The 12,303-nt window shown below is 45.2% G+C and overlaps 1 protein-coding gene across 1 annotated transcript; it reads left to right on the top strand.

The window, feature by feature from the left end:
• The first annotated feature begins 4,142 nt into the window (after window positions 1-4,142).
• Window positions 4,143-5,255, top strand: LOC104390295 (gap junction beta-6 protein). Its single transcript, XM_009999403.1, has one exon. The coding sequence runs from the start codon at window positions 4,147-4,149 to the stop codon at window positions 4,936-4,938; it is 792 nt and encodes a 263-aa protein (XP_009997705.1). The 5' UTR covers window positions 4,143-4,146; the 3' UTR covers window positions 4,939-5,255.
• Window positions 5,256-12,303: the final 7,048 nt, after the last annotated feature.

The following is a 12,303-nucleotide window of genomic DNA, read 5'->3' as shown; positions in this document are numbered from 1 at the left end:
TTGTTTTCATGCCTAGTTGGATTTTTTTTTTAAGGAAAATGTAACGCTTAAAGATAATACACTCCCATGTTAAGGGTGGATTCTAAAGGCTCAGTTCAGTTACTCAGTCTCACTGACTTCAGCTGTCTTTTGTTCTTTCCAGCTTCCTTTATAACCAGTCCCTATCCTCATTCCTATTTAACTTTTCCCCCCCAAAAAAATTCACTTAAGATTTAGTGCCTTTAACTTATTCATGTACTGTGATGTAATTACCAGACCAGCAAAGCAAGTAAGTCCTTGGCTGTTTATGTGCTGTTACTTCTGTAGGCATTTAAGCTGGATTTCCTCACAGAAAGTGTCTGTACTGGCTTGATGAAAATAACAAGTTGCCACCCATTAAAAGGAAGGAGCTTTGTGCTTTCTTCTCCTGTGGTCAGCAAGACTGTTAATATTTTACTTGCTAGTAAAAAGGTCTTAAAAGCAAGTATCTGGAAGAAAGATAAACTGGCATCATGAGTCAACATCCTAGCTTTTGAGTAAGTTAGGAGTAAATGAACCATCACATCAGTACAGATAACCCAAACTTGGTGTATAGCTGGAGTCATCTACACTCAAGGCTTAGCACAGCCATACTTGGTTAACTTAAATTTTGCTTGGGTCACTGTCTTTGCTGTAGGTGGGTGAGCACTTCAGTATCATTAGATACTCTAAATTGCATTGAGAGCTGTTTAAAGCCAGCTAGGCAGGAAACACTGGGGCCAAAGTATTTGGGTGGAATTCAGGCTGCCTGAATATGGCCCTACAATCTTAACTGTGCCACCCTTCAGGAGGGTGATAGTGAGGCTTTGCTGGTATCTGATCCGTGCCTGTGTGAGTCTCTGGAGTGTCTCAGAAGTCATATGACTTTTCACCAGCAAAAATCAAGCCTGAGAGGATATGAGGGTACAGCGAGAAGGGGCAAAGGTTGGTGACTAGCTCAGCAAGCAGCAGGAAGAATATGGGATGGTGACAGGAGGAGCTAAAGAGGTAGTTGGAGGGTTTGGAAAGGTAGGTGGGAATGATGGTGGGGGGTGTTGAGCAGATATGAAAGACAAAGGCTTATTTCTGGGAGAAGAACTGTCACTAGGAGATTTGAGGCAAAAGGCTGCTTCTCCAAAGCGTGGCATTTTCTGCATTGATCCAGGTACAGATGTGCTTTGGCTAGAATTGAAGAATTTTAGCTTAGCAAGCACTCTAGAAGGAGAGGGAGCAAGTCAGATGAAGAGTTTAGTTGCATGATGTATATAGTTCTCAGCAATGAAGCTTTGTCAGCCCCTCTTCCCCACTGACTGCTCATTATTACCAGTTTTGCAATTTGCAGCCTGTTTTTTAAAGTAAGCTGTGCTTTTCAGATACCTTGGGTCTGTACTGTAAAGCAGATTGGTGAAATGGATCTGGTTTAAAAACGACAAAGCATACTAGTACTGAGAATAACTTTTGAGCACCCCCCCAGAACTGCAGGAAGTGAACTGCAGTGTGACCTCAGGAGCAAACAGTGGTAGGATGCATCTTAATTAACTTTGCCACTGAATGTGAGGTACTCTCTAACTACACCCTGGGGGCCTCATGTTTTGAATCCCCTTCTTCACAGGGAGACAGGAAGGAGTTGATTGCATGTGGAAACAAATCCGTGTGAAGTTGTGGTAATAGAAAGGCAGCAGGATTGGTGTTCAGTGAGAGGTGAGGCATTCAAAAATGGGACTTGAGAGGAGTAGATACACAGGTTCTCAGCCTTTCACGCTAAGGAGCTGGCTGACAGGGAGAAGGAGGAATAATGATCAAGAAGAAATGCAAGGAGTCTGGTGGAATTAAAGGGTGGGTGAATGATGAGTGTAGTACTGTAGTTTACATGGGACCAGTCTACTACAGTTTATATTCAGGTGTGCCTAAATATTCTAGTAATATACTTGGTTGTAGGGTCATCTTATAAGTATTGTAATTGCAATGTGTGTGTAATAATATCAGAGAATGGCAATAAAAACACCAATAAAGTTGTAACTGTTCCTCCGTTTAACATAAAATGATCTCCAAAGATCTTTCCCTGAAAGAAAAGCTGGTTTATTAAAAAATGGATGGTAAAAAAGGGTGGAAACAAATACTTGAAAATCTGGCTAGTATGTTTTGTATCTCTGGTATTAAGGGTCTTTCCTGTGCCCTCAGAGGGTTGTTAGCCTACAGAGACTTTCTTTAGATCTGTATGGTAATGAAAAAAATGTTTTTCTTGGAAAAATAACCTAGCAGGATAGAAAGGTAACTGCTTCCAGGACTCTTTTCAGATAGAAACAGATGTAATAACCCACACAGAATCTGCATCTTGAAGGAGGCTTAGGAAAGGTTCTTTCCAATCCAAAGAATATCTTGGGACTCGCCTGCCTTGGTTTTCACCTCTTGAAGTATAACCTCGGACAGTCAACCAGCATGATCTGAGGGAAATGTAGTTTATGGAACCAGTGGATAGAGATTACACTTACATTCAGTAACTCAAGGAAAAAAGTAACCTTGCATTCATATAACAATTAAATGTTGTAATTTTTGCCTGAACTGTTGTGTGCTTTGATGCTCTGTGTAATTTTGTATGTAACTTACATGTTTTATATAATTCTTCTGTAAAGCAGAAAGCTTTTTGACTCAGAATGATAGTGTGACATGGAAGACAACTGCGAAGATATATCTTCATTTTCTTCCTTATTTTATGTGATCAAACTCAGAGTTAGGAAGATGTTTACAATTCTGATGCCTTTGTGCCAGTGGCTCCTCTTCTCTAGAAACCTTGAAAATGTGACTTTGTTTCTGCCCTGTGCTATAAGTGCTGAAGAAAGATGGTATCCAAGATGTAAGCAAATTAATGAAGCTGATAAATAAAAACGTTTCTGAGGCGTTTTAGAGCAGAGATCTGTGAGCACTTCTAGAGAGTTCTGGCTGACAGGCACAAGGGATGTTCGTTTCTTGAATTCAGAGCAGCTTGCAAACTAACTTTCTGTAAAACCATCTGAACTGGAGAAGTGGGGGAGGTGGGCTGACATGCTCTCTCTGAAAGGCTGTTGTTTGTGGAAGCTGAGCAAACCCAGGCATTTGTGGTGCTCCTGGGGAGGTATGTGGGAGACAAAGGTCCTTTAATTCATTACAGTCATAGTACTTTGAAACTTACCTACTGGAAACTATAGCTTCTGTTGAAAAGTTTCTGTGCTACTGATGGCCTGTCAGAACTCTTCAAATGTTGATTTAGCTCTCTCTCAGCCTCTGAAATGTCTCCCCTATTCTAGGAGTAATGCAGTCTGTGTTAGAAGGGAAAGAAAAATAACCTGATAGGTAATGACAATGAAGGAGTCTGTCTGGTTATGCTGCTGTCTCTTTGTAGTTAGTGGAGAGTAATGCGATTTTGGGATGAATCTTTAAGTGCTGATTTTAAACACCCAGTTCAGCATGAGATGGGTAATGACCAAGACTTCACCTTAATCACCTCAAGCTATTGTGGAATTTGTTTCAACTAAAAACACAGAACCCTACAGTCATACTTTTAAAATTCGTGAATGTAGGTTATCCAGACCTGCTCAGGGAAAGTGCAGAGCATCAGCAGCAGTTCTGCAAAGTCCATCTTTGTTGCTGGAATGTACTTATGAAAATGTTGCTTATACTCTAAAGCTAAGGATGGGCCAACTTGGCTTACTTCATATAGGAATTCTGTCTTAACATTTATTTTTCTAATGCAACACCTACCTTACTTTTGGCTGATGTCATTCTCTATTCTTTTGTTACTGCTATTGAACTATAAGAAGTTGTAGCTTTTAATTTAAATTGTTTTAATCAATTTCCCCTGTCTTCTTTTCTTACTTAATGTGCCTAATAGCTGTTTTAAATTGGCAAATACACCCAGAAATCAAATGAAAGTGATACCATTTGTGTGATCAAGTAATGAAACATTACATGCTGATATATGATGAGATTATTATTTATGACTTCTTGTAAGTAAGCCACTGCATCAGCAAAATGTTACCACAGCCCATGGATATGCTGCAATTATGATACTGCCTTTATTTTATACCACGTTTGATGGTATTTGTTCCTGTCTCTATTAATCTTAGTTTTGTTTGTTTATCTTGTTTTAGGTCAGACAACTAAAACAGGACAATGGATTGGGGAGCCCTGCATACCATTTTAGGAGGTGTAAATAAGCACTCCACCAGCATTGGGAAGATATGGCTCACAGTCCTGTTCATCTTCCGCGTCATGATCCTGGTGGTGGCTGCAGAGAGAGTCTGGGGAGATGAGCAAGATGACTTCATCTGCAACACTCTGCAACCTGGTTGCAAGAATGTTTGCTATGATCACTTTTTCCCCATCTCCCACATCAGACTCTGGGCCCTGCAGCTGATCTTTGTCTCCACGCCGGCGCTGCTGGTGGCCATGCATGTAGCTTACAGGAGGCACGAGAAGAAAAGGCAGTTCAGGAAGGGAGACCAGAAGTGCGAATACAAGGACATCGAAGAAATCAGAAGGCAGAGGTTTCGTATTGAGGGCTCCCTGTGGTGGACGTACACCAGCAGCATCTTCTTCAGGCTGATCTTTGAAGCAGTCTTCATGTACGCGTTTTATTTCATGTACGACGGGTTCCGAATGCCTCGCTTGATGAAGTGTAGTGCTTGGCCCTGCCCCAACACGGTGGACTGCTTTGTTTCTCGACCTACTGAAAAGACAGTGTTCACTATTTTCATGATTGCTGTGTCCAGCATTTGCATCCTTTTAAATGTGGCTGAATTGTGTTACTTACTGACAAAATTTTTCCTCAGAAGATCTAAAAGAGCTGGGAATCCAAAACACCATCCCAACCATGAGAATAAGGAAGAGACCAAACAAAATGAAATGAATGAGTTAATATCTGATAGCTGTCAGAACACAGTTATAGGGTTTTCAAGTAGCTAAGGACATGTCAGTGCTGGTGTTCACTCTTTTTGGAGTGAATGTTGTTTAAGGGCTGCACATGGCATTTGTTATATGAAACAGTTTAAGTTTGAGACTTTGAAACATAGTGTCAGGTGTCAATTATGCACATGTCTGAAAATAGTCAGGGCAGCCTAAACATGCAATTTGTGTACGGATTAAATAGGAAAGTGTATTTCCTGTGAGTGCCTTTACAAGCTGTCTATGACAAGTGGGAAACAATCCTTCATGCTGACACAGCTGCTGGAAACTACATGCAATAGCAATAAGAACAAAATTCTTTCCAAGCTAGATTTTCTAGTATTAAAAGACATTTTGTAATAGTGATAGTTTTTACTTGTGAACTGACAAAATGTTCTTTCTAAAATCTAAGATTCCATGTTACTTAAGGTGTCATAGTACACAACTGACCGTTTTGTTTCTTAACGAGACATGCAGATGAACCCTTTAATGCTGCATTCATAGGGAAGAGACAGCAATAGGCTACACCTTTACAGCTTTGCAAGCCCTACTTGAGTCTGGACAGGTAGCTTGAGACGCCTGCTTGCACACTGCTGACTGTAGGGAAGGTTGTGTGAAAGGCCACTACCTATAGTGTGGATAATTGAGGTAGCTAGGTCCTGAGTTGAGTGCAAAGTCATGCTTAAAACCAGCATGGCTATAGAGATACAGCCTAAGCAGACTAGCTTTAAACATCTAGCAGACCTGGTAATCCTTCCAATCTTTTAATTACATACTACCAGTTTTATAGCAACATACACAACTTTATGTCAATGTTTATTTCTCTTAATGCATTAGCTGTATTTGTTTCTTTATGCTATATCACATGGAACTTTTTTGTTTTGATTTTGCTTTTTTTGTGGTAGACTGATGGTGCTGTTATGAAACTAGGGGCTCTTTGGTTTGAAGGACATGGAAAAGTATCGCTGGAAACAGAACAAGTCTTCTGAATAAAAGGCAAACACTAACTTTTCTCATTGAAGTGGGAGTCTGTATTTGAATGCTAGTGAGATCTCAAGCAGGGCAAGTGCTTATGAAGAGCTGTTTTCAAGGAGGGACTTTACACATAGTCCATATACAACCTATATTCCCTGCCAGAGCATTGACACCCTAATGTGGTTGTCCATGGTGTAATCGAGGTACACATGTAACTCTTGAGTGCACAGGAGTGTGTGGTTGTGGGAAGGGTGTTCTGCTGAAACCAGGGGGGGCCTGAAGGTTGAAGAGGTGGGTGGAACACAAAACGCTGGCTATAGTGTCTGATGTTTCTGAGATGGGATCACTTCTCACCATGATAAGAATGTTCTGGATGCACTGACCTTGGCAGAGTTGCTTTTTCTTTTTTTTTCTTTTTTTCAGCAGGGCAAATGGATTAGCCTCATTGTTTGTGTCATGGAGCTGCTCTTTCAAGGGGTGTCACAAGGAGTGGGTGTCCCCGGGAGCAGAGGTTGTGCTCAGGACAGCTGTCCTCCTGCTGTTGTATCACACTTTTTTTGTACAGGTTCCAGCACAGCTTTGTGTGTCCATGCTGTAATTGTGGGTGGGTGGGTTGGTTGTTTTATGTTTGACCAGTAGAACTCTTAACAGGGTGCAGGCACAAGCAACAGGGGAGCAAAAATGCCTTGAGTCAGCTCTGTCCCCGCATGAGGGTCTGAGCTGAGCAATGTCACTTATCTGTTCTCCTCTGCTGGCAAACTCCTGATCTTTCCTGCCTTTGTAGCACATTTTCCTTTTTAATTGCTGTTGTGAAAAGAAACTGCTGCTAGTCTTCTGAATGTGTCTGCCAGCAAGCACAAGGACAAAATGTATACAAAACTGTATATTAGTGTGCTTGTATTGTTCTCACCTGCAGACTAAAAAGACAAGCCCAAGTGAGAAGTACTGCAAGTTTGCTGTGTTGTTCCTGGTGGCTTCATCGTGGCTCCCTCTGCAGGCTCTACATCCTACCGTGACAATGGTTTAAACCTTTACTTAATGGAGCTTCTCCCTTAGGGTCAGGAAGGTGGGAGCTCAGGCTGCACCTGACCAGATCACCCCCTAGTCTGTCCAGGGGCAAACAGCAAGGGCTCAGGCCTCCCAGTTGTGATGGCCCCGGGCTGTGGAGATACAGCTCTTGCTGTGCTGGAGTGTTCATGGAGCAACTTGAGCTATGAACTTTCATCCGGGGTGTGCTAGGAAACACTACCAAATAGGGAATATGATTGGAGATCGGTTAATGATTGATTATACCTGATCATGGCTCACCACTTACAGTGATCAAACTGAAACAGCCCTATGCTGAATGTCAATAAACCTGGAAAACACCTTAAGGCAGATACATTTTCCTTAAATGGAGCTGGGGTAGTTTCTGATGTTCTGTGATAAAATGCAGGCCTGCTAAACCTTGGACAGGGGTATGACAATAGCTCTACATGGCATTTTAATTTCCTGCTTACAAGTAGTCTTTATTCCAGCAGCTAGATTTTTCTAGATGATCAGTTCCATGTCTGTTATTTCAAGCCTGGATAAATGGCAGATCTTCAGTGAAGAAACTGAAGTGGTCCTTGGAGCTGTGTGTGTGGCTGTGCTGTAACTGGGTTTGGGTTGGTTGGATGTTTCCTGCATGGTAGCAGGAGCTGGTAAGGTGCAGTCAAGCAATACTGCCCTGCTGCTCGGCTGTCCTGTCAGCCAGACAGGTCACAACAAGTGTGCCAGTCCCTGTCCAGCCCAAGGGTGTCTGTAAATCAAAGTGCCTGAGTTTACAGAAGGCTTTGCTAGTGCTGAGTCTGACTCAGCAGGGAAGACCAGTTGTGACTGAGCTGTGTTAGGCTGGGATGTTTCTCATCACAGTGTGCAACCCCATGTGCATTCCCCTTTATCTGAAGAATCCCCTAACTTTCATTACTGCTGAGGAAAAGACCCCAACTGGTTTCAGTTCCCTCCTTAAAGGATGCCTCCCATTGTGTTGTGCTGAAGTAGGTTTCACCATGAGGAAATGGCAGATCTCAGTGTCTCCAGGTCACCTTCCCACTGTTTGCCACATCCTGTGGCCTGAGCAGGGGAGGCAGCTGTCTGTGTGGGGTGGTAGTTCACCCTTTCTGCAGGGCAGAGCTAAGATGCTTTTCTTGGTTTCAGACCTCTTTCATCTTCACAAGCTGGCTGGGCTGTCTGGTGCTGCACTGAGCCACAGAGCACACCCATTCCCAGCCCTTCTCTGTATCTGCCCCTTCTCCTCCCTCATAGCTATCCCTCCAGGACTGTGTCTCTCCCCAGGTCTCTGACCCACTGGTGACTGGCAGTTTGCACTTCTGTGGCACTGCTGTCATCCTGTGGTAGTTCTGCCAGTTCCTCCCATGGCAGCTGGTTTAACTGTCCCTGCCCATCCCTGCTTGTCTCCTCTGCCCTGTCATTTCCCCTTAGTTATGCCTGGCGTAGAGATTGCTTAAACTGCCTGTGGTGCCAAATGATTAATCAGAGACTCTGGAAAAGCTTTTGCAAATTCCCCTCTCCCCCTCCCACCTTCTTGCCTTGCTTTCCTATCAAACTGACAGGGGCCCTGAGCACTCACAGGAGCAGGAGCACCCCTGCCAGGCCCTGCTCCCACAGCCCTTGCCTCCAGCCCCCGTATGCCCTGCTCCTTCCCTCTCACCTCAGCCCAGCCTCCCTCCAACTTTGGCTTTGTTTTTCCATTGACCTAAGCCCTTCCCAACAACCCTGCCTGCCAAAGCACTGAAAACAAATGAGACCAGTTAAGGGATGCTCTGAACCTGCTCTCCTTTTGGCATGGTTGGGCTGCCTACCCCACCACTGTAGTTCTCTGCCAGGTTGAAGCAAGTTTGGCTCCCCCAGACTCTCTCCAAGCTGGTGCCTGCTGTGGTGGCCCAGCACCTCACCCCACCATGGTGTGCTGAAAAGCGTCACCACAGCCAACACCAGGCAGACTTTTGCTTCCAATTGCTTGGTATGTTTTTCTGTTACTTCTGTTTCCCTTACTGAGCCAGTTTCATTACAGCACTCTTGACATACATCTATGCATAAAATCATAGCATGATCTGGGTTGGAAGGGACCTTTAAAGGTCATCTAGTCCAACTCCCTGCATGGGCAGGGACACCTCCCACTAGACCAGGTTGCTCAAAGCCCAGTCCAGCCTGGTCTTGAATGTTTCCAGGGGTGAGGCATCTACCACCTCCTGGATCAACCTGTTCCAGTGTTTCACCACCCTCATTGTAAAAATAATTATTCCTTATATCTAGCTTGAATCTACCCTCTTTCAGTTGAAAATCATAAACACTTGTCCTATTGCAACAGGTCCTGCTAAAATGTTTGTCAGCATCTTTCTTATAAGCCACCTTTAAGTACTGAAAGGCTGCAACATCTTTCTGGAGCCTTCTGCAGGCAGAACAACTTCAACTTTCTCAGTCTTTCTTCATAGGAGAGGTGCTCCAGCCCCCTGATCATTTTTGTGGCCCTCTTCTGGACCCTTTCCAACAGGTTCATGTCTTTCCTTCTTTCCTGAGCTGAGGACTCTAGAACTGGGCACAGGACTCCACATGGAGTCTTACTAGGGCAAGTAGAGGGGTAGAATCACCTCCCTTGACCTACTGGTCACACTTCTTCTGATGCAGCCTAGGCTATGGTTGGCTTTCTGGGCTGTGAGTGCAGATGGCAGGTTCATGTTCAGTTTCTCATCCACCAGTACCCAGAAGTCCTTCTCCACAAAGCTGCTGTCAATCCCTTCATCCCTCAGCCTGTGTTGATACCAAGAACTGTTTTGACCCAAGTGCAGGACTCTGCACTTGGCTTTGTTGAACGTCATGAAGTTTACACAAGCCCACTTCTTGAGCTTGTCCAGGTCCCTCTGGATGGTGTTCCATCCCTCAGGTGTGTCAATCACACCACCCAGCTTGTAGTCTGCAAGCCTGCTGAGAGTGCACTCAATTGCACTATGTCATTGATTAAGATACTAGGCAGTAGTAGACCCAATACAGATGCCTGAGGGACACTTCTTGTCTCTGATCTCCGTCTAGACATTGAGCTGTTGACCACTACCTTCTGGATGTGACCATACAACCAATTCCTCATCCACTGAACCTATCAAATCCATATCTCTCCAATTTAGAGAGAAGGGTGTTGTGGAGGACAGTGTCAAAGGCCTTAGAGAAGTCCAGATGGACAACATCCATAGTTCTTCCCTTGTTCACTGGTGCAGTCACTCCATCAGAGTGGGTCACTAGGTTGGACAGGCTGGACTTGCCCTTGATAAAGCCATGCTGGCTGTCCTGAATCACCTCTCTGTCCTCCATGTGCCTTAGCATAGCTTCTAGGAGGATGTGTTTCATAGTCTTCCCAGGCACAGAGGTGAGGCTGACAGGCCAGTGGTTTCCAGGCCAAGGTCCTCCTTTCTACTCTTTTTAAAAATGGGTACATTTTTGGTTCTTTATAAAGCAGCACCCACTGCCTTGATGGCACTTTGCATTGTCACTGTGATGCTGATCATTGCATGGCCAGATGAGGAGGTGCCCAGTAGCCATCCTGGAAGAAGTGTCCCTGTTGTGTATATTTGAGTTATGATCACTCACAGCTGAACTTTCACCTGCTGCTTGCTGAGCTGCTTTTGCCATGGCAGGAAGGCAGAGGGGCAAACATTTAGGAGTTCTCCATGCTCATTTTGGTGTGTGATCACCATGGACAAATTTCTGCCGTGCTATTAGAGAGCATGGCCTCTGAAGCCAGATGGGCCCAGAAATCCCTACACCATACTTGCCATTGCTCTCTGCTCAGTTTGGCCCATGGGCCCACGAGCCATCTCAGCCTCAACAGACTTCCTTGTAGGCACTTTACAGCACTGACTGCAGCAAGAGCTGCATATAAAGGTGAATTACCTCCTTTTCAATATCCACAAAAGCCCAGAATTAGCCAGCTTCACCAAGAAAATGGGAGTGGGGTGCAAATAACAGTTCTGCAGTTTCCCACTTGTCCCTCCTGCACCCTTGATGCTAACTGTGGAGGTTGACAGTTTCTTCAGCATCCATGCACAGCTGAGTGGGTTTCTCTGCACAGAAGCTCCCAAAGCTTTGTCTGACACACAGAGCAATGGGCCAGTGGGTCTGTGGGAGGAGAAGACAGGGAGAGGTTCTTGCAGAGTCCTGACTCAGCTGTCAAGTCCTAGCAAGGGCCCCAGCCAGCACACTGCTTCATCCCTGCCAAGAGGCATCTGGACAGGAGTGCCCCTCCCTGCCCCTTGTCACCACCTGGCTGCCACCTGCCTGTGCCACTGGGTCACCCATCCATGCCAGAATTTCAACCCCAGCCCCCCCCCCCCCACCCATTGATGCTGAGAAAGCCACGTTAGCACTTTCTGCAAGCTTGCAGATATTTCAGGGCTGGATCCAAAGCTCCTCTTTGTCCCTGAGCAAATCTCTGCTGATTCCAGCAGCCTTGGGCCAGCCCGGTAGGAAGGGTGTAACTCTCTAAAAACACTGCAACACCACTACTCAGCCACTTTCTGCACAGCCCTCTTGCAACACCACCTCCCAATTCAGGCAGCAGCTGTTACCTCCTCGCAGCAGACCGGCAGAGCTGGGAAACCATTCCCAGTTTGGGCCAGGCCCACCAGCCACAGGCAGCAATGCTGCCCCAGTGCTGCCTGCCCAAAGCTCCTGCACCAACACCCATTGCACAGACACTTCAGCCAATTCCAGTGATTTGCTGGTGGCCATGGAAAAGACTTTATTCCTTAGAAAAGAAAGAGGAGAGCTCTGTAACAGAGTGTGGCTCTTAAGAAATCTGAGGGGCTTCGTTCTCCACTGGCTTGGATGTTGAGTGGTTGTTTACCTGTATACAAGCCCCCGAGTCAGAGGAGGTGGGGAGACCAGCAAAGCAGGAAGGTTTTACGCCCTCCAGGCTCCCCACCTGCCAGGACTGCTGATCCGTGAGAATGGGGCTATTTTTACTTCGTCCAACCTAGGGCAGAGGTAGATAAGCTTGTAAGTCTCCAGAGCAGCCCCTCTGGGTTACCAGCACCAAGGTGGAATCCTGGCTAATCTAACTTCTTTTGTTACCTTACATCACCACCCCCTTATTATCTTTTACATGATGCATTTCTCAGGCCAGGGACCCATCTCAATGATGTCTGGGGGACATCTGGGATATTTAGGGATTTATGAAATCACAATTATAACAATGACAGTGGCATCGTATGTAGCATGACAATGACCTCAAGAAAGAATTGGACTGCATACTTTGATGCTGCTTATGAGGTCTGAAAAGCCTGGGAAGAAAACCTACTGGTGAAGCCTGTGGCCCAGGTAAAATTCCCTCTACGTCCCTGGGGCTGAAGTTCCAACCAGGAAACCCAGACTGACCCC

This window comes from Chaetura pelagica, unplaced genomic scaffold (genome assembly GCF_000747805.2).
Source record: "Chaetura pelagica isolate M959 unplaced genomic scaffold, ChaPel_1.0 scaffold85, whole genome shotgun sequence".
NCBI classification, from domain to species: domain Eukaryota; kingdom Metazoa; phylum Chordata; class Aves; order Apodiformes; family Apodidae; genus Chaetura; species Chaetura pelagica.
This window is presented reverse-complemented; position numbering and strand designations above follow the sequence as displayed.

What these genes read in the sequence shown, in the direction of transcription:
- LOC104390295 (XM_009999403.1), top strand. Translation starts at nt 4,147, where the DNA reads ATGGATTGGGGAGCCCTGCATACCATTTTAGGAGGTGTAAATAAGCAC.